The sequence below is a fragment of the Coregonus clupeaformis genome, unplaced genomic scaffold (assembly GCF_020615455.1).
Source record: "Coregonus clupeaformis isolate EN_2021a unplaced genomic scaffold, ASM2061545v1 scaf1050, whole genome shotgun sequence".
NCBI lineage: Eukaryota > Metazoa > Chordata > Actinopteri > Salmoniformes > Salmonidae > Coregonus > Coregonus clupeaformis.
In genome coordinates, this window is record NW_025534504.1 from 40,650 (window position 1) to 67,360 (window position 26,711).

The following is a 26,711-nucleotide window of genomic DNA, read 5'->3' on the forward strand; positions in this document are numbered from 1 at the left end:
TGTACAAGGAGCCCTAGCACTCTGGATAGTCTCAATGACTCAGAGAGGCAGGCCTGTCACATCCAGATTTAACCTCTCACAGGCCAGGCCCAGAGGGCCATTGTGTCCAGGTGAGGGTTGAAAGTCAACAGACATGCAGTTGACATATTACTGATAGATAGTCCATCTGTAGATGCTCTACACGACCTATCCAAATAAAGCGTTACCCATTTAAAAAAATACACACATAATAACAGAAGGTGTTACATTTTGTTTGCATAGATTTAAAATTCCATTCAACATGCATACACACATCTTGGAGCAAAATCCTCAATAGTAGCAACTCTTTATCTTATTTGCATCTTTAACAATCTTACTCCTTCAAAGGCACAATTTTTAAGTGTCACTCTGGACACTTTTTAGAGGACCAAGGCCTAGATTCAATCACATCAATCATTAACCGGTGATAGCCAATACTCGCATAGCTGGTGTTTTGGTGTTGTCGGAGGTGTAGCTGCGTAAAGCCTGTCATCAAGCGTGTCGCATGCTTCCCAGTCAAAATAGTTAGCACATATATTCTGACAAAATGTTGTGATGTTTTTGTTCGTTTTGGTGTTCGGCATTTTTTGGGGGGAGGCTGTTAGCGCTCATGACATTTTTTCTTGAGGCAAGTCGAAGTTCAATAGCCTAAGTCTATGCCCCTTTATCTGTAAATGGTCAACAGTACCATGAGTGGAAACTATGGACGGGATTCTTCAATTAAGTGTTTGTTGTCATTCAACGAGAGAGGACTAGTTTTCATGCACATGTTTTCACTTGAGAAATACTGCTGTCTGCACCAAACATCTTAGTTAGATGTAAAATTGCGCGACTAAGACCTCTGCAAAAAAAGTCACAATTAATTGATTTATCTTTTTTGGCAGAAATGCCTTCTGGAACATGTGAACTTTCATGTGCCTTAATAACAAACTTGTATGCCATCTGTAAATACAAATATAATTGTTAAATTACGAGCCTAGTTGGTTTAGCCATGGAAAAATACAGGAACCTTCCCGCTAGCCATGATTGGCTGAGATAATGGATGGGCTGGACATGCCAAGAGATTTGTCTGCCGTGTAGCATGCTTCTGTCTATAACATGAGCTGCTCAGTATGTGTAGATAATCCTTTCTACTGCTGCTTTTTTTATATCATGAAGAACTGAAAAAGTGTTGCTACTGCTCTCAACATTGCTGCCCTGAAGTTAACAGGTGCTATCGACAAAGATCAGTGAGAAAAAGTTGTGATGGACTACTTTCTGGAGGACGATCGTGCCATGCTGACTCTTTCTGACCCTGAAAATGAATCAGACGATGAGGAAATCCCTGATTTAAGTAAAAACATTTTAATTGAAGCAGACGTTATAGAGTCTTCTGATGACAGTGATGGGGAAGAAATGGCGATAAACAGTGTTGTCACGGAAGAAGTTGACCAAGTTTTGAAATCTGTGGAAAGCCCGGTGGAAGCAGGTAAATGATTGCCAAATGCGGAGAGTCGAAAAGAGAACACAGAAGGCTGTTGTATAAAAACACCTGTCAGTGGATTACATCGTCAAACTAAGGATAACCATGGCATCCATGACAGAGAGGGAGAGAGACAGAATCATTAGATCATTTGTTTTGGTACTGTCCATATGTGGCTTGTTTTTGTTCACAGGTTCAGGAATGGCTGAAGAATTGCAACATTTACCTGGAGCTAACTCTGCAAATAGCACTGCTGGGTGATTTGAAAAGTAATAGTCAATCGATCAATAGTATAATAATAAACTTAGCAAAAATGTTTCTTTAATTTACAATCTGTAGAAACTATGAGAATAGAAAGGTTCATAACTTTTGTGAAACATCACAGCACAGTTGAAACAAATATGGCAAATATAAATCAAAACTGCATGGTGTTCAGAGCTAGAGATGGGAGCGGTTGAGAGGAGCTGAAGGGTGGGACTAAAAATAACAAAAAAACAAGATAACTAATGTAAAATATACTGTGTCCGTAAAATGTATATACGTTCAGAACTTTTGTGAAACAGCACAGTTGGCAAATAGAAATCAAAACTGGATGGTCTTCAGAGATAGATGGTAGGGGTTGAGGGTAGCTGAAGGATGAGATTAAAAACAAACAAAAGATAACTATTGTAAAATATAGTGTCCGTAAAATGTATATAGTATGTATAAACTGGAAGTAAAAGCCTAAGTGTTGTTGTCCATTAGTTTACTCCAATTAGGAGAGGCGTGGTAGGGTTAGGGGAAAATAATAAAGGAACAGATATTTAAAAAAAAGATATACAGTGCCCTCCACAATTATTGGCACCCCTGTTTAAGATGTGGTCGAGGACTTCCAAAAATGCTCTTTTTTTTTAAACAACATAGAACCCAAATGCAAAAAAATAGAAAAATCCAACCTTTTATTTAAGTACATTACTTTGGTGTAAAAAAAAAAATCACACATTTAGAAAAAATAAAACTTGAAATCATGTGTCCCACAATTATTGCCACCCCTGATGTTAATACTTTGTACAACCCCCTTTTGCCAACAAGACAGCACTTAATCTCCTCCTATAACATTTCACAAGATTGGAGAACACAGAGAGAGGGATCTTTGACCATTCTTCTTTGCACAATCTTTCTAGATCATCCAGTGTCCTGGGTCCTCTTTTATGCACTCTCCTCTTTAGCTCGCCCCACAGGTTTTCGATTGGGTTGAGGTCTGGGGACTGAGATGGCCATGGGAGGACCTTGAGTTTGTGACTGCTGAACCATTTTTGTGTAGATTTTGCCACATGTTTTGGATCATTATCCTGCTGAAAGACCCAATGACGACCCATCTTCAGCTTTCTGGCAGAGGCCATCAGGTTTTTATTTAAAATGTCCTGGTAGTTCAAAGCGTTCATAATGCCATGCACCCTAACAAGGTTCCCAGGGCCTTTGGAAGAGAAACAGGCCCACAGCATCACAGATCCTCCACCATACTTCACGGTGGGCATGAGGTGCTTTTCGGCATACTCATCTTTTGTTTTACGCCAGACCCACTTAGAGTGTTTGTTGCCAAAAAGCTAAATCTTAGTCTCATCTGACCAAAGCACACGATCCCAGTTGAAGTCCCAGTGCCGCTTAGCAAACTCCAGACGTTTACGTTTGTGAGTGTTAGTGAGAAAAGGCTTTTTCCTTGCATGCCTCCCAAACAGCTTGTTGGCATGTAGAGAGCGTCTGATGGTTGTTTTGGAGACTTTGTGACCCCCAAGATGCCACTCTTTGATGCAATTCTGTGACAGTGAGCTTAGGACTTTTTTTTACTTCTCTTACCATCCTCCTCACTGTGCGTTGTGGCAAGATAAACATGGGACCTCTTCCAGCCTTGTTTGTCACTGTTCCAGTTGTTTTAAACTTCTTAATGATTCCTCTGACTGTAGATACGGGCAAGTTAAGGCGAGTGGCTATTTTCTTGTAGCCATTGCCTGACTTATGAAGGTCGACACAAATCTGCCTTACTTGAATGGTGTGTTCTCTTGTCTTTGCCATGTTGACAAATGGGTAAGAGAATTAGGCCTCTGTGTCACGTCATATTTATACCCCAGGGAAACAGGAAGTCATGAATTACTAATTAAAAGTTCCTAGATACCCTGACCAACTTTAGCAACTACAGAAAAATATATTTTTTAAAAAATCAATTAAAATTTTCAGCGGAATTGTTAGGGGTGCCAATAATTGTGGGACACATGATTTCAAGTTTTTTTTTTCTAAATGTGTGATTTTTTTTTTTACCACCAAAGTAATGTACTTAAATAAGATGTTGGATTTTTCTCTTTTTTTGCATTTGGGTTCTATGTTGTTTAAAAAAAATGAGAATTTTTGGAAGTCCTCGACCACATCTTAAACAGGGGTGCCAATAATAGTGGAGGGCACTGTATATATATATATATATTAATGTATTATTATTTTATTGTTTTATTGTTTTAGGGGGTAGATCAGCTTTAATATTGCAGATACATTGTAGCTTCTATCAATGTAATTGCCTGCATCATTTCCAATCCCCCATATATATTTTTTGTAACTCTCTATATAATTTTTTTGTAACGACATATACAGTTGAAGTTAAAACTCGTTTTTCAACCACTCCACACATTTCTTGTTACCAAACTATAGTTTTGGCAAGTCGGTTAGGACATCGTCTTTGTGCATGACACAAGTAATTTTTCCAACAATTGTTTACAGACAGATTATTTCACTTATAATTCACTGTATCACAATTCCAGTGGGTCAGAAGTTTACATACACTAAGTTGACTGTGCCTTTAAACAGCTTGGAAAATTCAAAAAAATTATGTAATGGCTTTAGAAGCTTCTGGTAGGCTAATTGACATAATTTTAGTCAATTGAAGGTGTACCTGTGGATGTATTTCAAGGCCTACTTTCAAACGTATTGCCTCTTTGCTTGACATCATGGGAAAATCAAAAGAAATCAGCCAAGACCTCAGAAAAAAAATAGTAGACCTCCACAAGTCTGGTTCATCCTTGGGAGCAATTTTCAAATGCCTGAAGGTACCACGTTCATCTGTACAAACAATAGTACGCAAGTATAAACACCATGGGACCACGCAGCCATCATACCGCTCAGGAAGGAGACGTGTTCTGTCTCCTAGAGATGAACATACTTTGGTGCGAAAAGTGCAAATCAATCCCAGAACAACAGCAAAGGACCTTGTGAAAATGCTGGAGGAAACAGGTACAAAAGTATCTATATCCACAGTAAAACGAGTCCTATATCGACATAACCTGAAAGGCTGCTCAGCAAGGAAGAAGCCACTGCTCCAAAACCGCCTTAAAAAAGCCAGACTACGGTTTGTAACTGCACATGGGGACAAATATCGTACTTTTTTGAGAAATGTCCTCTGGTCTGATGAAACAAAAATAGAACTGTTTGGCCATAATGACCCTCATTATGTTTGGAGGAAAAGGGGGGTTGCTTGCAAGCCGAAGAACACCATCCCAACCGTGAAGCACGGGGGTGGCAGCATCATGCTGTGGGGGTGCTTTGCTGCAGGAGGGACTGGTGCACTTCACAAAATAGATGGCATCATGAGGAAGGAAAATGATGTGGATATATTGAAGCAACATCTCAAGACATCAGTCAGGAAGTTAAAGCTAGGTCGCAAATGGGTCTTCCAAATGGACAACGACCCCAAGCATACTTCCAAAGTTGTGGCAAAATGGCTTAAGGACAACAAAGTCAAGGTATTGGAGTGGCCATCACAAAGCCCTGACCTCAATCCTATAGAAAATGTGTGGGCAGAACTGAAAAAGCGTGTGCGAGCAAGGAGGCCTACCAACCTGACTCAGTTAAACCAGCTCTGTCAGGAGGAATGGGCCAAAATTCATCCAACTTATTGTGGGAAGCTTGTGGAAGGCTACCCAAAATGTTTGACCCAAGTTAAACAATTTAAAGGCAATGCTAAAAAATACTAATTGAGTGTATGTAAACTTCTGACCCACTGGGAATGTCATGAAAGAAATAAAAGCTTAAATAAATCATTCTCTCTACTATTATTCTGACATCTCACATTCTTAAAATAAAGTGGTGATCCTAACTGACCTAAGACAGGGAATCTTTACTAGAATTAAATGTCAGCAATTGTGAAAAACTAAGTTTAAATGTATTTGGCTAAGGTGTATGTAAACTTCCGACTTCAACTGTATGTATGTATGTATGTATATATATGTATGTATATATATATATATATATATATATATATATATATATATATATATATATATATATATATATATATATTATGCGAAAAAAAAACATATGGGGGGATTGGAAGTGATGCAGACAATTACATTGATGGAAGTTACAATCTATCTGCAATATTAAAGCTGATCTACCCTCCTACATTTTTTTTAAACAAATATTTAAAAAAGTGTACCCGTCTTCCCTGGTTTTGGGTCCTTAGATCCATCTGTGAATATATTCAAAAAAGCATCATAGTGTTGTAGTGTATTAGGATTATGTCTTTGTTAATGGTTTTTAAGTGGAACTGAAAGAATGTTTATTCTAGTTCAAAAGTAGCCATTTGTAGGGTGACGCCCCAGGGGAGACAGGTGATTGGACAGCAGAGGGAGCAACCCATATTTTTGCATTGTTTATAAGTATATGCAGGACGAAGAAGAGGTTAGAGCAGCCATTGCAATCTGGGACGTTGCTCTCCGGGTGATCTTGACACCTGTAACTCATGCTGAAAGCTTGTGATATGAATAAACTTATGATCAAGGTTCAGTATGAGCGGACTCCTTTGTTTATCAGCAATGACTAGCAACTTTTACTCGACACAACAGAATGGCGTCACGAAAAGGGACGGTCATATAGACCCTTTATAGAGAGCCTATAAAGGGTCTATAGAGATATTTGCTTGAATAATAGTTCAAGAACAATCAATTAAGTGGAATAAGGAATGCCTAGGCAGATGTGTGTGTAACTTAGGGCCGCTGTAAATCATGGAAAAGCCCTGCTAGACAGGCGACCTATAAAGGTGGGCGAGAAAATCCTGATACGCGTTAGATGTGTTTTAGGTCAGCCCTATGGGCTGGAGACCGTGGTATATTGATGATGTATATTGCCCCTCAGCTGGCGGTTGACGAACGGCTTGTTTGATGTAATCTCTCGTGTCGATTCCAAAGATCTCATGGTAGCATAAATTTAGCTAACAAATGGTATTTTACGGTACAGCGGAGGGACAAATGCTAACGTGGCCTGCTAATTATGCTTCATGCTACATGCTAATGCTAATCATGCTACATGCCAATTTTGGATGCGGGTTATGATTAATATTTTTTCTTTGGTGGTCCATAGGAATGGGACGAGCCATCAGAAATGTGTTTAGTTAGCTTGGGCTTGGTGCCTGGTGTCTTGTGAACTGTTAAGTGTTATTGTTTGTCTATAAGGGGTAAAAGAGAGGAGATATAGCGGAATGCTAACGTTCTGTTGTCTGGAGCTGCTTCCATGGTGAAATCGTATTGATGAATGTACCGCGCATGCGTTTGATTTTACGGCACTAAAACTACAACACGAGGGGTTTTACTAAAACTACAACAAGGGGGATTTTGGGTAAATGGGTCATACTTCTGTTACACTGCAGGGGGAGACAGAGACACAGACGAGGGAACTAAGAGGAGAGATTTTAACACGAATTGAATCTTCTAGTTGTTACGTTGTCTGTTGGTTAAAGATGAAACTATTTCTTGAGACATATTGAATTGATAAATGAGAGAGATATGTTGACGGATTAAAAATAAAAATAATTAAATAAAATAAAATGACGGATTAAAATAAAATAAAAATGTTATTGAACTATCTATATTTATTCCTGAGTTGATTCTTAGAGCGAATGTGAACGAAGAAATATTGAATGCTGGAAGTAACTCAGTGATTGCATTAACTACTAAAATATTTTTCTGTGTCTCTGTTCTTTTGTCATATGAGAGGAATGATAGGACGAGACGAGAGGAGAGAGAGGGAGAAAGAAAGAGAGGTGCTGACGTGACATCACGTGACAAGGGGAGGATCGAGTCAAAAGGTTTTGAGGCTGGTTCTGTTTGCAAAATCTTCCCCTACAGGATATTTGATGTTATGACAATTTCACAGAGGCTTGGCAACAGACTGATCATTTGAATAAAATTTGCATTTTGGAGTTTCTGTGCATCACTTGGCTTGATTAGGGGTTGTGTTGGAAATTAAGCACTGACATTATTCTGTAAAATTAAGATAATTAGGTGCTTATAAAGCAAGGGGGTTTATGGGTATTGTAGTCTGAAGTTGACTACTTGCATTTACTTTCCTGATGGGATGTGGTAAGATAGCCACTAATTGATAAATTGGTAAAATAGGAATATAGAAATAAATAAATAAATGTTTTAATTATTCATAATTTTATTTTTTTTGATTTTTTTGATTTTAATTAAAAATGTTTTTTTTAAATAAATTTTTTGAATAGAATTTTTTGATATTCATATTTTTGTTGATTGATTTTTTTTGGGGGGTTGTTTGGTTTATATTAATAATTAAAGGGGGGAAGCCATAGGCTATATAGTCTAAAATAAAATAATTCACAATAAAGGAATATAAAAGGGTTGTTACAATGGGGAGAAAGGACAGCAAGGCTATGAAGGTAATTATACCTGTTGATATAGTACAAAATAGTAATCCTTTAACTAAAGTATTGCTAGGTTATCCGGCAAATGAAACAAAAGTTGCCCTTCATTCTCAAACAAAAACTGATAAAAGATTCCAGCGATAAGATAAACAAAGGTATAGAGAAGGCGACAGAAAAACTAATGGCAGAAGTTAGTACACCTTTCTCACATACGGATTCAGCAAAAAGACCCCCACCTTATGAGAAGGAAGTAGAGCTTAGGGATGTTTATCCTCAGCTTCCAGTGATCATCCAGGAGGGTGATTATTGCATCAGAGATGAAGATGAACGAATAATAGATAGAGGACAAGCAGAAACGACCAGAAAGATTAATCCAAAACTCCAGAAGTAAGAAAAACCGAGATGTCTGGAAACTAAGAGAAGAATACAGTGAGGCCAAGGGAAAAGGCCACTAGTAAGAAGATGATGGAAGATGATATTTCGAGGACAGAACTTAGAATATAAGCTGTTGAAGAATCCTGATATGACAACAACAAGAAAGAACAGGACGAAGAAACTCTAAAAAAACTCAATCTTACAACTGGTGGAGAAGGAGAAGAGAAGCTTTGGTTATGAAGAATCAGAGGGAACCAAATCAACAATCACTGCTACAGCTTCAACTGAACAATGTCAAACGCAATTGTATCAGCCACCAATGGCGGTACCAGGTGTTTCATATCCACAGCCAGTTTCTGGACAGACACAGAATTGGAGAGGAAGAGGACGAGAAGGCTTAGAAGGAGGAGGAAGATTTCAGCCACACTTCCAGCAACTTTCAGAAGAGTGTTATAATTGTGGACAGATTGGTTACTTTACCTGTGATTGCAATGCGCCAGGAGGAAACAACAGAGGAAAGTTCTGAGGAAGATAAAGGAGCAAGTGAAGATCACCTGTTCTCTAGGTGAACCCTTAAAGGATTCTAGAGTGCCTAGAAGATACGAAGGGGGGTGTCAGCTGATAGCACCGATTAGAGAAGAAGAGAAAATATCTAACAATTGAAGTAAAAACAAAGGACTAGGAGAGGTGAATAGTGGAAAAGCTTTTATCTGTGTTCAGCCTAAAGAGGTTAAACATCTCACTATGTAAAATTAACTAATTAGGATAGGGATTTGAGGTAGTAAAACAGTTAATTACTCTTAAGGAACCAATTGAGCTCTGCTATAAAAATCTAAGAGAAATTAAAGTAGACATACTAATATTAGAACATATACCTATTGCATTGTTGGGAAGAGAGGCATTGTGTAAATTGAACTGTACAATAAGATGTACACTAGACGGCTGTCTGGTAGAAGATTTTAAAAAGTAGGGTTTTTGGGAATCATATTTGCTTAGGAAGATAATATCATAGGAAGGATGATAATCTATTAGACTGTCTATTAGACAATCTGTCTGAAAAATAAAGTTAAAAGGGGTGACTGTTATTCTGGGTTACATTCCTACACCAAGAGATTTCAGGCTAGGCTAAGGGATGTTTAGTCGTTTGCCAAGTCTGTGTGTGAAGAAGTCAGAAGCAGGTGGGGACTTCCCGATCACATATTCTAAAAATTGGTGGTAAAGGGATTTTGTGAATAAATCAGTGGAAAGGGTTTTTAAAGGTTAGGAGAAAAGATTAGATTAAAAAAGTTAGGAGAACTAGGGTTGAAGGAACTCTAGGACAGTAAGCTAAGTTTCAAAGTTAGTAGTAAGAGAGAGAGAACAGTGGTGAAGGACATTTTAGAGTTTAGTGGGAAGATAGATATGGTAGGAGTTTAGATATGTTAGGAGCAGATGCATTGAGAAAGTATGCGTTGCTGAATGATAAGAGAAGATTGAGGGTGATTGAGTATCTATACTTACAATTCCCAGCAGGAAGATCAAGGTAATTGTGGGTGTATTTTTTATAATCAAAAGTTTGAAAGTCAGGGAGGGAAATACAAGTAAGGAGTTAAAAGTCTTAGGGAAAATAGATGAAGTAACAACAATGACATTAACACTTCAGTATATTAAAACAACAGTGAGAAGCAATTTAACTCTTTCGACATTGATAGTTATTAAAGCCATAAATATATCGCATTTGATTATAAGGGAACCAATAGCTCCAGCACCAATTTTAGGGGGAAAAAGACTGTTATTAGGGTTAGGATGGGGACGTTCCTCCCACATGGAGAGATAATTATGGAGAAGAAGTATTGTTATCAGGACCAGAAGTAGAAGCTGTTGCACCTAGTCAAAGGAAGTATAGTTTGTACAACGATATGAAGTGGAAGAGGGTTATGAGTGATTGTTCATTTATTTTGCGTAATGTTACAGAGAAAGATCAGGGAGAATATATGTGTACTTATCTAGTGCAAGCATTAAAATTTGTTCCGGTTAAGAATTATTGGTTAAAAGGCTATGTAATTCGTAAAGTGACGCTTATAATGGAAGATTTGAAGTCTGTTGAAGCTTCCACAGTCACCGAAGGAGTTCAGGAGGAGTATATTACAGTAGCCACTCCAACAGTAAATAATACACAGAGGATATCGGTAGCTTTCCCACTAGAAGTAGTTAAGGGTGTTAATACATCAATTAAATCAACTACTTTAATGGTAACTTTGAAAGGGATTAATGGTACGACGGCAATAGCAAATGTAGGAAGTATGACACAGACACAAACAACAACTTTTCTGAAATGGTACGGATAGAGAGTGCTGTCAATGATAGTAAGGATAGGGTTAAAATAGGAGAGCAGATAGTGGTAGAGAACAATATAGATTCATCTGAAATAGTGAAGGATACTATCATGGAGGTACAGGATGAGGTCTTTGATTTTAATGACAGACAAGGAGAGGTATCTGATCAGTACCGCTCGTTAGGGAAGAGAGAAACTAAATGGAAGGCATGTGGTTTGATTCTTCTGTTGTGAAAATTAAAAATGGATGGGCAGGTAGGAATCTTTGGTTCCAGCAGCTAGCTCATTCTGTAAGATCAGTGAGGAATCTTGAGGGTCCATGTCTGTTGAGAATTCCAGCACCAAACATTTTAGAGACGGTCGCTCGACCTCTATCAAGTATGTGTCAATCTTATGCTTTGTCATGGCTGTTGTATCAGCAACAATCAGTAACAGATAAAATAATGTCGTTGTCAAAACATTTGTTTAAGCCTAGGTTTAAGTGTTCTTGGTTAAATGTATATATCATTGGTTATGGGAATATCAGATTGTGAGGATTATATGATGACTTTGGGTATACATGACCTTAAGGGTAGTAATGAGAAATATAATGTTACTTTTTATGTTCCAGTTAGTAAGAAGAGCAGGACTTTGATGGTTAAAAGATTAGCTTTTGCCTGACAATGTGACTATTGGGAATTTTAGAGATATTTGGAGGGTTTGTGGTGATAAAGCGTATATATTCTTACCCTATGGATGGACAGGATGTTGTTACATGTCAACGTTGAAGCTTCCATATGAGGTTTCTACCATTAAAAGAGGGGTAGCACCGAACACAGATAAATCTGAATCTAGGTTTGGAAGTAGGGTGAAAAGGGACATGGCGACATTTCATAGTCTTGAAGCCTATCATTGGAGGATAAGTCTAAAAGAGAAGGGGGGACTTTTTCCATGGTATGGTGTAACATTTTTGGCAGATCATATTGATAATATTAGCTATACTTTGATTCCAGATAGTTCCGATAATATCACAAGTGTTATAAATGCGTTGAAATATATAAGGGATGCGTTTGGTAGATCTGAAGGAGCTGGATGGTCAGCGAAGACTTGGTTGCAAGATCAGTTAGGCCCAGTAGGAGCAGTAATGGTTCAGATTTTAATAGCAGTTTTGATAGCACTGTGTGTGATGTTTGTAATTTTTTACTGACCTTTGAGAAAGCTATGATATTGAGATAGGTTGGAGTAGTGATGCCTGGAGACAACACTCAGATGCCGTTGTTGACTGTTCCGGATCTGGATGAAGAGGGACAAGTGGGACTGGATGGAGTATTGATGATAAATATCCTTTTTGATTTTTTGATCATTTTTCAAAAAAAAATCAATATTAGTGTGATTTTAGTATGATGTTATGAATCAAAGGGGGGAAGTGTATGAATGAATCACATTATCCTATTTCATTATTCTATCATTTATATTGATTCATACATCATTTTATATATAATTTTTATATTCTTAGTTGATATTGATGTTTAATTTGAAAGTGTTGTTTTGCAAAAGATACTGTTTGGTCTTTTATTTTCTTCCAGAAGCATTTGGGGGAAAATGTAGAGATTGAAATACTCAAACAAGGACAATATGAAGGGACAATATGAAAGGAGAATGACTGGAGGAGATGGAACAAGGAAGGTGTGGAAAGATTCCGATTCCATCATCAACAATGCATTGGAAGAGGAGACTACGGAGGAGATGAAGTGTAGTGGACTACATTCCAGTGTCTGCAATGAAATATAGACATATTTGCATGTGTAATACATAATTTGTGTCATATTCTTAGGTATTAATTTTTGTAGAATGATATTTGATGTTATTGAATACATGTGGGGAACTTGGATGTTTTTGTTTATTTCGTGAATGCTTAGGGACAGGGAGTCTAGGCAGGGATAGAGGTCCACGGTAGGGTCCGATGGGTTGACCAGCCTTGGTGTGGATATTTTTTGGATAGTATTTTGTTTGCAGGGGCTTACATGTGTATTTAATTGCATCATAGTTTCAAATGCATTGATAAGGATTTATGAGTTCATCGGGAGTACCTAGGTGGTTGCCTGGGGCAGAGGGACCGTGAGAGAATTTTACTGTCTTGATTGATGGATGGATATTTGGAATGAAGTTGCCAGACAGTTTTTCGCTCTCACACTCCATAAAGATTTGTTCATATTTCATAGTAATGTATTCACACTCCATAAACATTGGTTCATAGTTCATAGAAAGGTATTTACACTCTAGAGAAGAATGTTTTTTGGTTTAATGTTAAAGATACTCAATAAGATAAATTGTTACTTGTCATAATCCTATTCTGTTTGTTTTCGAGACTTTTAGTTCGTCTCGAAGGGGGGAATGTAGTGTATTAGGATTATGTCTTTGTTAATGGTTTTTAAGTGGAACTGAAAGAATGTTTATTCTAGTTCAAAAGTAGCCATTTGTAGGGTGACGCCCCAGGGGAGACAGGTGATTGGACAGCAGAGGGAGCAACCCATATTTTTGCATTGTTTATAAGTATATGCAGGACGAAGAAGAGGTTAGAGCAGCCATTGCAATCTGGGACGTTGCTCTCCGGGTGATCTTGACACCTGTAACTCATGCTGAAAGCTTGTGATATGAATAAACTTATGATCAAGGTTCAGTATGAGCGGACTCCTTTGTTTATCAGCAATGACTAGCAACTTTTACTCAACACAACAGTGTTCTCAGATATTCACTTAGAACTGAATCTACTCCTTCCTCAACAGCTTTTACCCTCTCAAGCAACCCTAGATCTATCACTGGCTGAGGGAGCAACCAAGATGGGATAGCAGGAAGAACCAGAGGGACAAAATTTCCTCCCAAACAACCCCATCTCTCTCGCCATACCATTGCCTATCCACCCAAATCTTGTATTCAGATTTCGTTTATGTTCCAGAACACTAGGAGCACCGTTTTTGTAGGATGTGTAACCTTATGTCCATGTAGATTTACACAGTATGTCATGGTTAGCTGTTTTCTTCTTAACTTTACCGGCATCTCTCCCAACTCTACCTGCATCGCTGCCACCGGGGAGGTCCTGAGTGCTCCACAAAATATTCTTAGGGCTTGGGCCTGGATTACATCTAGCTTTTTTAAAGATGTCTGAGCTGCTGATCCATATGCTACACTTCCACAATCCATTGATGACCTTAACAGCACTATATATAGCATTTTCAATGCAATTCCAGGCAGTTAGATTTGGGTATGTCATTTTAGGCGAAAATTGAAAAAAAGGGTCCGATCCTTAAGAGGTTTTAATATACTCTGCCCATGTCATTCAAGTGCCAAACCAGACCCCAGGGAACCTAAACACTCCCACCCTCTCCAGATTCCTTCCATACAATTTCAAGTATATTTCCTCCGCAACCTTCCTTCTAGAAAAAACTGTCTGTATTTTCTCAACTGAAAACTTGACGCCCCACCTGAGGGACCAATGCTCAACTTCACTGATTGCTTCTTGAACTCTCCTGGCTGTGTGGGTAATGTTTCTCCCTCTATTCCACAGTGCCCCATCATCCGCAAACAATGACCTCCCAATATAAGATCTCACCTGGGAGAATGTCAATCATATTGGAGAACAACAAAGGACAAATGATACTTCCCTGGGGGGTACCATTATCTACCTCATAGCTTTCTGACATAGAGCTCCCCACCCTCACTTGTATTGATCGGCCAAAAATTAAATCATTTATCCAGTTAAAAACCCTTCCTCCAACCCCCATGATATCCAGCTTGATAAGTAGGCCTTCTCTACATCGAAGAAAACGGCTACCACCACCTCCTTATTTGCCTGTGCCTTCTGTATGACTGACTCAAGGCACAGTACAGGATCCATCGTTCCCCTGCCTTTCCTGAACCCACTTTGATCTGGTGACATTAGTCCTCTACTCTCCAGAAAGTAAGTCAGCCTTTCCGTTATAATACGTTTGGATACATGAGATGTCAACGCTAATCGGCCTATAACTTGAAGGACTAGTAGGATCTTTCCCTGGTTTCCGTATTGGCACCACTACAGCCTGCTTCCAACTTCCAGGCAGTTTCCCTTCCTGCCACATATTATTGTAAAGGCCCAATACTTTTCCCATTGCATGATGTAACATATCTCATCCTTCCCAGGAGATGCTACCCCAGCTTTAGCTAATGCTCTCGTCATCTCAGCCAACGTGAAAGGGCCATTCAACGCATCTCCCACCATCTCTCTCTGATCCACGACCCCCAAATGTACTCCTCTGACCCTCTCTCTCCCACATTGCCCCTCTTCTCAGATTATTTGAGCTGTGCACCTTCACAAATGCCTAGGCTAACATATCTGCCTTTTCCATATCTCTCACTGCAACAATCTCGTCTGACCCCACTCATCCCCTTAATCATCCCCCATACCTCTCCCACAAGAGTGATCCTGCCTATGTTTCCACAGAACCTGTGCCAACACTCTGTTTTAGCTGTCCTAATGACCCTCCTTACTACTGCTTGTGCTTGTTTATACTGAATCAGGTGCTGGTAATTATGGGACCTTTTCAACATTCTGATAGGCCTGTTTCTACTCTTCACTGCTTCTCTACACTTCACTCCACCAGGGAACAGCGTTATTCTTTCTCCCCCTGTCCCCATAGGAATCACCTGCCTTACAGCCCCTACTATTTCTCCTCTTACTCCATCATTCACTGTTTCTATATCTGAATTTAGATCAACCTGAGACAGCTACTGTTCAATCAACTCCTGAAACCCACTCCACTTCCCCAAATATCCATCTCCTCAGTCCAATCCTCCCCCTCCCACCCTATCTCTACGGACTGCAACATAACCTTGTATTACAAAATCTAAAGTAGGTTTAAGCAGTTTTTCTGTGCAAGTGATTGCTGCTGTCATAAATGTAACGACCTTCCTCATGTCTACTACCAGTCTTGTGTTCTCCCCCATTCTGCTCCCCCTATTGCTATTTTGTCCTGATTGCGTCTGGTGGGGATAGACAAAATCAACATGCTCACGATGGTGCAAACAGACGCACGTGCGTGGTCGGTGTAGTGATGTAAAGCAGGGAGCAGTTTTCTGATTTGACAGCTCCAACACAGTTACAGCTCTGATATCGCCTAAATAAAAACAATGAAACTGCTATGCAGTTGTCGGTTATCGCGGATTAAGGCAGAACTGATTGAATATAGCCCTTAGTGGAGAGTCTTCGAGTGCAAAACCAAAAAGCAACATACAAACAATGTATGTTTTTGTGATCGTGTCAGGTTGAATGCTTTTGTACTTGGTCATGTCATTATGGGGGTAGATAAATTTGAATTGCACTTTTACAAATGCCTGTACATCTTACATTAAGAACAGACGCCCATCCATTCTAGAACCCACAGGAACAAGATTTCTAGAACAACAGGTGTAACATAGAAGAGCAACAATGGTCCACATACAAAATGGCAGCAGTTCAAATGATCAAAGTTTATAAAAGGACATTGAAATGATGGATGAATAAACATCGAGTCCGGCTTTGGCATTTCTTGACAATCTTTGGCCCTGAGTGACAGTGATTTTGTGTGTGTGTGTGTGTGTGTGTACAGTGAGGGAAAAAAGTATTTGATCCCCTGCTGATTTTGTACGTTTGCCCACTGACAAAGACATTATCAATCTATAATTTTAGTGGTAGGTTTATTTGAACAGTGAGAGACAGAATAACAAAACAAAAATCCAGAAAGCATGTAAAAAGCATGTAAAAAATGTTATAAATTGATTTGCATTTTAATGAGGTAAATAAGTATTTGACCCCTCTGCAAAACATTACTTAGTACTTGGTGGCAAAACCCTTGTTGGCAATCACAGAGGTCAGACTTTTCTTGTAGTTGGCCACCAGGAGGGATTTTGTCCCACTCCTCTTTGCAGATCTTCTCCAAGTCATTAAGGTTTCGAGGCTGACGTTTGGCAACTCGAACCTTCAACTCCCTCCACAGATTTTCTATGGGATTAAGGTCTGGAGACTGGCTAGGCCACTCCAGGACCTTAATGTGGTTCTTCTTGAGCCACTCCTTCATTGCCTTGGCTGTGTGTTTTGGGTCATTGTCATGCTGGAATACCCATCCACAACCCATTTTCAATGCCCTGGCTGAGGGAAGGAGGTTCTAACCCAAGATTTGACGGTACATGGCCCCGTCCATCGTCCCTTTGATGCGGTGAAGTTGTCCTGTCCCCTTAGCAGAAAAACACCCCCAAAGCATAATGTTTCCACCTCCATGTTTGACGGTGGGGATGGTGTTCTTGGGGTCATAGGCAGCAATCCTCCTCCTCCAAAAACTGCGATTTGAGTTGATGCCAAAGAGCTCGATTTTGGTCTCATCTGACCACAACACTTTCACCCAGTTCTCCTCTGAATCATTCAGATGTTCATTGGCAAACTTCAGACGGCCCTGTATATGTGCTTTCTTGAGCAGGGTGACCTTGCGGGCGCTGCAGGATTTCAGTCCTTCACAGCGTAGTGTGTTACCAATTGTTTTCTTGGTGACTATGGTCCCAGCTGCCTTGAGATCATTGACAAGATCCTCCCGTGTAGTTCTGGGCTGATTCCTCACTGTTCTCTTGATCATTGCAACTCCACGAGGTTAGAACTTGCATGGAGCCCCAGGCTGAGGGAGAATGACAGGACTTTTGTGTTTCTTCCATTTGCGAATAATCGCACCAACTGTTGTCACCTTCTCACCAAGCTGCTTGGCGATGGTCTTGTAGCCCATTCTAGCCTTGTGTAGGTCTACAATCTTGTCCCTGACATCCTTGGAGAGCTCTTTGGTCTTGGCCATGGTGGAGAGTTTGGAATCTGATTGATTGATTGCTTCTGTGGACAGGTGTCTTTTATACAGGTAACAAGCTGAGATTAGGAGCACTCCCTTTAAGAGTGTGCTCCTAATCTCAGCTCGTTACCTGTATAAAAGACACCTGGGAGCCAGAAATCTTTCTGATTGAGAGGGGGTCAAATACTTACTTCCCTCATTAAAATGCAAAAATCAATTTATAACATTTTTGACACGTGTTTTTCTGGATTTTGTTGTTGTTATTCTGTCTCTCACTGTTCAAATAAACCTACCATTAAAATTATAGACTGATCATTTCTTTGTCAGTGGGCAAACTTACAAAATCAGCAGGTGATCAAATACTTTTTTCCCTTACTGTACACATGTGTCTAGATTTCACTATTCTCCATCACTTGGGTCAGCTAGTTGGAGAGTCTGATCTGAAAGAGAAAACACAACAGAAACTGGAATTAGTACAAAAACCAAGTAATACAATTGACTGGAAATGTCTCTTGGAGGTAGGAGGCAACATTACATACTATGTAACCTATATCATATATCTATTACATATATCTGTATGTAACCTATATCATGTGTATTACATATATCTGTATGCAACCTTACCTCGGAGAGCGGGCGGAGGACATGTGGGCTTTATCAAGTTACTCTGAGAGAGAGCCTGCACCATCCAGGAGAGGGCACTAGAACAGTACTCCAACTGGGAACGAAAGAGAAGGGAGAGAAAAAGAGAGAGAGAGAAAGAGAGCGAGTGAAAGAGGGGGAAAAGAGAGAGGGGGGAGAGAGGGAGGGTGAGAGGGGTGACCATGACGGATGGACTCTATACAGTGCTGAGCAGGCAGATACAACAGCTGCAGTCCAAATGTTGAGGGAGAAACCAGGGGAGGCGCATTGAGCCCCCGTCATGTACACACACTTACGAATACACACTAAGGAACACACGTGCACAGACACACACACACTTAAGGACTACTGAAACTTCAGGTACGTGTCTCTTTGCCACTGGGCAGATAAAGCAGGTTGTGTGTGAGAGCTGCGGGCAGCAGCCCAGGCTGACACTGACCTCTGTCTCCAGCATTTTGAGCCTACGGCCGTGGTCCCGGATCTCTGCCATCTGCTTTAGGACACTGTCCACCCTTCAGACACAACCGCAACACAGGTTAGTGGTCAATTCACTTATCACTTCTCAGTCAATTTAGGAAGTGTATTCATTAGTTTGATTCATGAATTTAAAATGTAATTGACTCGATCCCTAACACAGGAAGACAATCAATCTACAGCATCTCAACCATTCTATTTATAGGCCAGATCAAGCCGAGCTGTTAACTGAAGCTGTTAAATGAATCTGGCATTTAGTCTATGACATAAATAAGTGGCCGAGGGTGAGAGATGGAGAGATGTCTCACTTGACAGAGGTGCGTTTGAGTCTCTCTGAGTCTTTCTCTCGCTCTCGTTTGTTCTGGGCAGACAGTATATTCTCCTTCTGGATGGCCTCCCATGTGTTCAGTCTACTGGCCTGCCTACCACGGATATCCAGAACTGGAGGAGGGGAAAAGAGGGAAGAACAAAGAAAATGGGAAGAAGAGAAAATGAGAAAAACACTCTTGAAGGACAATGGAAGAGGACTCTAAAATACTTCAAGTTCAATACTTGAAGTGACTTATCTGATCATTGGTCTCCCTTCCTCTGTCTCCCTCCCTCCCCCAGTCTCCCTCCCTCCCTCCCTCCCTCTCTCACCAAAGTGTTTGATCTTGACGGAGGGGATCCTGCGGATGTGTCTCTTGATGAAGAGGTGAAGGTGGGAGAGGATGATGAAGGGTGGTGCCAGACAGGGTCTAGAGTGGTATTCCGCGATCAAGTTGTAGCGCTGGAACTTCCAGTAGGTGTCACTGTGCTCCTGCACTTTGGAGAATGTGTAACTGCAGGAAGGGAGAAAGGAGAGCGAGACAGAGATTATTGGTTTTATTATACTTTTGGTTAATGGCGTTTTGGGCCCCAATGACACACATGAAAGCAGAGCCAGAAAAATATATGGCACTCAAACATGCAGGGCTAGTATCAAATAAGACACTCACAAATTAAATCAAGTTGATTAATTTAATCCAACAACACTATTGAAGAGACAGTGAGGAACTAGATAAAATAAGAGGAATTCAGCCCACGGATTAAAGAGGCCTATTGAATGAGTGATGATCTCTCAAGGGGAACACAAAGAGAGTGAAACAGGGATATGGGGGGGGTGCTAGATGGGAAAGAGGGACAGAGAGTGAAAGAGGGAAAGAGAGAGAAAGAGGGAAAGAGAGAGAAAGATGGTTAGAGAGTGAAAGAGGGACAGTGTGAGAAAGAGGAACAGAGAGAAAGAAGGACAGAGAGAGAAAGAGGGACAGAGAGAGAAAGAAAGATGGTGAGAGAGTGAAAGAGGGACAGAGAGTGAAAGATGGTGAGAGAGAAAAAGGGACAGCGTGAGAAAGAGGGACAGAGAGAGAAAGAGGGACAGAGAGAGAAAGAGGGACAGAGAGAGAAAGAGGGACAGAGAGAGAAAGAGGGACAGAGAGAGAAAGAGGGACAGAGAGAGAAAGAGGGACAGACTGGGGGGTCCGTTACCTGAACATGGCAATGAGCAGGTTGACCAGGAGGATGTTGGTGACCAGCAGGAAGATGACCAATAAAATGACCACCAGCCAGTTGGCATAGGTACTTGTGCAGGGCTCTGCCCCTGCCTCCATCAGGGTGACGTTATTGGTGCACTCTATCCCCTCCTCCAGTTTATCAGCTACAGACAGACACGAGGGAGGGAGGGAGACGGTGAGAGTTTACATTTACATTTTAGTCATTTAGCAGACGCTCTTTTTTTTTTTATACTGGCCCCCCGTGGGAATCGAACCCACAACCCTGGCGTTCCAAACGCCATTCTCTACCAACTGAGCTACATCCCTGCCGGCCATTCCCTCCCCTACCCTGGACGACGCTGGGCCAATTGTGCGCCGCCCCATCAAAAGAGATGGGAAGAAATGGGGAGGGGTGTAAAGAATAAATATTTAAAATGGTATGACAAAGAGGGTAGATTGGGCAGGGGTTGGAGTAAGGAATTGAGATGGGATACAGAGATAGAGGAACCAAGAAAGAGAGAAGCAAGTTATATATACACATACACACTGAGTGTACAAAACATTAGGAACACGTGCTCTTTCCATGACATACACTGACCAGGTGAATCCAGGTGAAAGCTATGATCCCTTATTGATGTCACTTGTTAAATCCACTTCAATCAGTGTAGATGAAGGGGAGGAGACCGGTTAAAGAATGATTTTTAAGCCTTGAGACATGGATCGTGTATGTGTGCCAGAGGGTGAATGGGCAAGACAAAATATTAAAGTGCCTTTGAACAGGGTATGGTAGTAGGTGCCAGGCACACCGGTTTGTGTCAAGAACTGCAATGCTGCTGGGTTTTTCAAGCTCAACAGTTTCCGGTGTGTATCAAGAATGGTCCACCACCCAAAGGACAACCAGCCAACTTGACACAACTGTGGGAAGCATTGGAGTCAACATGGGCCAGCATCCCTGTGGAACACTTTCGACACCTTGTAGAGTCCATGCCTCGACGAATTCAGGCTGTTCTGAGGGCAAAAGGGGGACTGCAACTCAATATTAGGAAGGTGTCCTTAATGTTTTGTACATTCAGTGTATATACAGGTGTATATATATATATATATATATATATATACACACACACAGGTAACTGACAAAATAAAGGAAACACCAACAGGGCATCTCAATAAGGCGTTGGGCCACCACGAGCCACCAGAACAGCTTAAATGCACCTTGGCATAGATTCTACAAGTGTCTGGAACTCTACTGGAGGGATGTAACACCTTTTATTCCATGAGAAATTCCATAATTTGGTGTTTTGTGGACACACACACACACACACAGATCAAATCTCCTAAACTCCTTTTAGACCCCTCTTTCAAAGTCACTGAGATCTCTTCTTCTAGCCATGGTAGCCAAAATAATGACCAACTGGGCATGTTTATCCAAAGTACTGTATATTGAAAGCAAGTGGTTCCTGAGTTAATTAAGCAATTAACATCGCATCATGACTAAGTATGATGCGATGTTAATTGCTTAATTAACTCAGGAACCACTTGCTTTCAATATACAGTACTTTGTATCCCTCATTTACTCAAGTGTTTCCTTTATTTTGGCAGTTACCTGTACTATGTTACATACATTTTACATTTAAGTCATTTAGCAGACGCTCTTATCCAGAGCGACTTACAGGAGCAATTAGGGTTAAGTGCCTTGCTCAAGGGCACATCGACAGATTTTTCACCTAGTCGGCTCAGGGATTAGAACCAGCAACCTTTCGGTTACTGGCACAATGCTCTTAACCACTAAGCTACCTGCCACACATGCAAACCACATTTGTACACAAACATCAACACACCATCCATTTCGTGAATGGGGATATGTCCAAATATGTGCAGGTACGGCCTGTAGAACACTCGGCGAAAGATCCAACCGGGACGAGGATCGTAGGAGTAGAGCAGCGCCTGATTGGCTACGCCGTAGGCCATGAGCCACACCGCCAGGAAGAAGAGGAAGAAGAAGACATCCTTCATCTGCCAATCAGGAGGGGAGCAGAATATTAAGGGGAGAAAATGACATCGGCTGTTTTTTCTAGTGCAGTTTTTACACTTGTTTTTGGATACTAGTTGTTCCTGCCAAAACCAGCACCTGGATCTAGACCAGTGCCTTGCAAAAGTATTCAGACCCCTTGGATTTACAAAGTGGGATTAAAAGAGATTTGTCATTTCTTGCCAACAATCTACACAAAATACTTGATGTCAAAGTAGTACATTTTATTTATATTTTTCTTAAAGATTAAGAGAAATTAAATAACTAAAATATAGTTGTTGCATAAGTATTCAGCTCCCTGAGTCAATACTTGTTAGAAACACCTTTGGCAGTGATTACAGCCGTGAGTCTTGGGTAAGTCTAAGAGTTTTACACACCTGGATTGTGCAATATTAGCCATCTTTTTTTTTCATAATTCTTCAACCTCTGTCAAGATGTTGGGGATCATGGCTAGACAGCAATTTTCAAGTCTTGCCATAGATTGTGAAGCAGATTTAAGTCAAAACTGTAACTTTGCCACTCAAACATTCACTGTCTTCTTGGTAAGCAACTCCAGTGTAGATTTAGCCTTGTGTTGTAGGTTATTGTCCTGCTGAAAGATTAATTCCTATCCCAGTGTCTGTTGGAAAGCAGACTGAACCAGGTTTCCTCTAGGATTTTGCCTCAGCTTAGCTCCATCCCATTTATTTGTATCCTGAAAAACTAGCATTTCCAGATGTCAATCATACCCATACCATGATGCAGCCACCACCATGCTTGAAAATAAGGAGGCAGTTACTCAGTGATGTGTTCTGTTGGATTTGCCCCAAACATAAGGCTTTGCAATTAGGCCAAAAAGTGTATTCCTTTACCTTTTTTGCAGTTACTTTAGTGCCTGGTTGAGTCCGATGTAGCTCAGTTGGTAGAGCATGGCGTTTGCAATGCCAGGGTTGTGGGTTCGTTTCCCACGGGGGGCCAGTATGAAAATGTATGCACTCACTAACTGTAAGTCGATAAGAGCGTCTGCTAAATGACTAAAATGTAAATGGTTGCACACAAGGTGAATGTTTTGGAATATTCCCATTCTGTATATTTGTATTCTTTTCACTCTGTCATTTAAGTCATTATTGTGGAGTCACTATAATGTTATTTATCCATCCTCAGTTCTCCCATCACAGCCATTGAACTCTGTAATGGTTTTAAAATCACCAAATGTCCTCATGGTAACATCCCTGAGCAGTTTAATTCCTGTCCTACAGCTCAGTTCAGAAGGACGACTGTATTTTTAATGTATCTGGGTGGTTTAATACATAATCCACAGCATAATTATTATCTTGACCATGCTGAAAGAGATATTCCATGTCTGATTTGAAAAGCTCCCTGGTCTTAGTCGAATATGTGCTTTAAATTCAATACTTGACTGAGGGACCTTACAGATGTATGTATGGGAGACAGAGGAAGGGTTAGTCATTCAAAAATCATGTCAACTCCTATTATTGTAACTTATTGTGATTTGTTAAGACAAATTGTACTCCTGAACTTATTTAGTAAAATAAAGTAGTATTTGGAGTAGATTGTTGACCAAAAAAATTACAATCAAATCAATGTTAATAAAATGTGAAGAAATCTATGGGGTCTGAATACTTTTGCAAGGCAGGTTGGGAACTCTCCTTCCCAAAAGCCAGTTTTAGCATGGGCAGTGCCATTATGGACTTTCACCATTTTGAAGTAGTCAAATGGGTGGGACTTCCTATGGGTTAAGGAAGGATCACATCTGGGTCATTAGGAGGGATCAGACAATTAATTATACTTGTGAGCAAACATTCCATAACTGCAGGTGGCAGTAAATCGCAAAACCTTGGCTTTATTACCTGTTCAAACAACACACTCAGTGTGGTTTGTTTGCACCCTTTCAGTTTGTTTGCCAATTCATAGGAGTAGTAAAAGGAAATTGACTACTTCAAAATGGAGATGGCCTCAATGGTGCTGTCTATGCTCTCACAATCAATAATTAGACACACACACACACACACACGTCTTTTTCTTTACAAGGTGCAATTTTTTAATGTTGTTGTGCATCAGCAGTTTTTCTCTTATGTCAGTCACTAACAGTCACTCAATTAGCCATGTCAGCTACCATTTTTTGATTGGTAAGTTAGTCTAGCGTCCAGCTACAGTGGGGAAAAAAAGTATTTAGTCAGCCACCAATTGTGCAAGTTCTCCCACTTAAAAAGATGAGAGAGGCCTGTAATTTTCATCATAGGTACACGTCAACTATGACAGACAAAATGAGGAAAAGAAATCCAGAAAATCACATTGTAGGATTTTTAATGAATTTATTTGCAAATTATGGTGGAAAATAAGTATTTGGTCAATAACAAAAGTTTCTCAATACTTTGTTATATACCCTTTGTTGGCAATGACACAGGTCAAACGTTTTCTGTAAGTCTTCACAAGGTTTTCACACACTGTTGCTGGTATTTTGGCCCATTCCTCCATGCAGATCTCCTCTAGAGCAGTGATGTTTTGGGGCTGTCGCTGGGCAACACAGACTTTCAACTCCCTCCAAAGATTTTCTATGGGGTTGAGATCTGGAGACTGGCTAGGCCACTCCAGGACCTTGAAATGCTTATTACGAAGCCACTCCTTCGTTGCCCGGGCGGTGTGTTTGGGATCATTGTCATGCTGAAAGACCCAGCCACGTTTCATCTTCAATGCCCTTGCTGATGGAAGGAGGTTTTCACTCAAAATCTCACGATACATGGCCCCATTCATTCTTTCCTTAACACGGATCAGTCGTCCTGGTCCCTTTGCAGAAAAACAGCCCCAAAGCATGATGTTTCCACCCCCATGCTTCACAGTAGGTATGGTGTTCTTTGGATGCAACTCAGCATTCTTTGTCCTCCAAACACGACGAGTTGAGTTTTTACCAAAAAGTTCTATTTTGGTTTCATCTGACCATATGACATTCTCCCAATCCTCTTCTGGATCATCCAAATGCACTCTAGCAAACTTCAGACGGGCCTGGACATGTACTGGCTTAAGCAGGGGGACACGTCTGGCACTGCAGGATTTGAGTCCCTGGCGGCGTAGTGTGTTACTGATGGTAGGCTTTGTTACTTTGGTCCCAGCTCTCTGCAGGTCATTCACTAGGTCCCCCGTGTGGTTCTGGGATTTTTGCTCACCGTTCTTGTGATCATTTTGACCCCACGGGGTGAGATCTTGCGTGGAGCCCCAGATTGAGGGAGATTATCAGTGGTCTTGTACGTCTTCCATTTCCTAATAATTGCTCCCACAGTTGATTTCTTCAAACCAAGCTGCTTACCTATTGCAGATTCAGTCTTCCCAGCCTGGTGCAGGTCTACAATTTTGTTTCTGGTGTCCTTTGACAGCTCTTTGGTCTTGGCCATAGTGGAGTTTGGAGTGTGACTGTTTGAGGTTGTGGACAGGTGTCTTTTATACTGATAACAAGTTCAAACAGGTGCCATTAATACAGGTAACGAGTGGAGGACAGAGGAGCCTCTTAAAGAAGCAGTTACAGGTCTGTGAGAGCCAGAAATCTTGCTTGTTTGTAGGTGACCAAATACTTATTTTCCACCATAATTTGCAAATAAATGTATTAAAAATCCTACAATGTGATTTTCTGGATATTTTTTTCTCATTTTGTCTGTCATAGTTGACGTGTACCTATGATGAAAATTACAGGCCTCTCTCATCTTTTTAAGTGGGAGAACTTGCACAATTGGTGGCTGACTAAATACTTTTTTTCCCCACTGTATCTAAACTTGTAGTAATCATTGTCGAACTACTGACCGGGTGGCCCCCGTTGATCATCAGATATCATATTAAAAACTGCAAACATTTGTCTCCATCCTATGGCAAAATGTGTGGACTTGCAGGGAATTAGCTGGAAAACTCCAAATTTTTCTCTCAGCCCCATGTCAAAATGAGTAGAATTGGAAATTTGTTATAAAATTGCAACATCTTCTCTCCGCCCCATCTCATTTTTTTTTTTTTTTAGCAAACTTGCTTTAAAATTACAACATTTTCTCTACGCCCATGGCAAAATGTATAGAATTGCAGGAAATTAACTCTAAAACAAAATGTTGCTATGGCCCCCAAAAGGCTTTAAGGATAGGACTTTGACTGCATGTAAACTCAGCAAAAACAGAAACGTCCCTTTTTCAGGACCCTGTCTTTCAAAGATAATTCGTAAAAATCCAAACAACTTCACAGATCTTCATTGTCTGCTAAATGACTAAATGTAAATGTAAATGTAAAGGGTTTAAACACTGTTTCCCATGCTTGTTCAATGAACCATAAACAATTAATAAACATGAACCTGTGGAACGGTCGTTAAGACACTAACAGCTTACAGATGGTTGGCAATTAAGGTCACAGTTATGAAAA

General features: G+C 40.4%; 1 protein-coding gene across 1 annotated transcript in view; it reads right to left on the bottom strand.

The window, feature by feature from the left end:
- Nucleotides 1-18,003: 18,003 nt before the first annotated feature.
- The window catches only part of LOC123486183 (transient receptor potential cation channel subfamily M member 4-like), an 82,452-nt gene continuing 73,744 nt past the window's right edge, over nucleotides 18,004-26,711 (bottom strand). The window contains exons 21-27 of the mRNA XM_045217404.1: nucleotides 22,132-22,306; nucleotides 20,289-20,457; nucleotides 19,422-19,603; nucleotides 19,091-19,223; nucleotides 18,748-18,820; nucleotides 18,291-18,384; nucleotides 18,004-18,106 (exon numbers count right to left, since the gene is read on the bottom strand). Coding sequence (XP_045073339.1) covers nucleotides 18,066-18,106; nucleotides 18,291-18,384; nucleotides 18,748-18,820; nucleotides 19,091-19,223; nucleotides 19,422-19,603; nucleotides 20,289-20,457; nucleotides 22,132-22,306 — 867 coding nt within the window. The 3' untranslated portion in view covers nucleotides 18,004-18,065. The remainder of the gene's footprint in view (nucleotides 18,107-18,290; nucleotides 18,385-18,747; nucleotides 18,821-19,090; nucleotides 19,224-19,421; nucleotides 19,604-20,288; nucleotides 20,458-22,131; nucleotides 22,307-26,711) is intronic.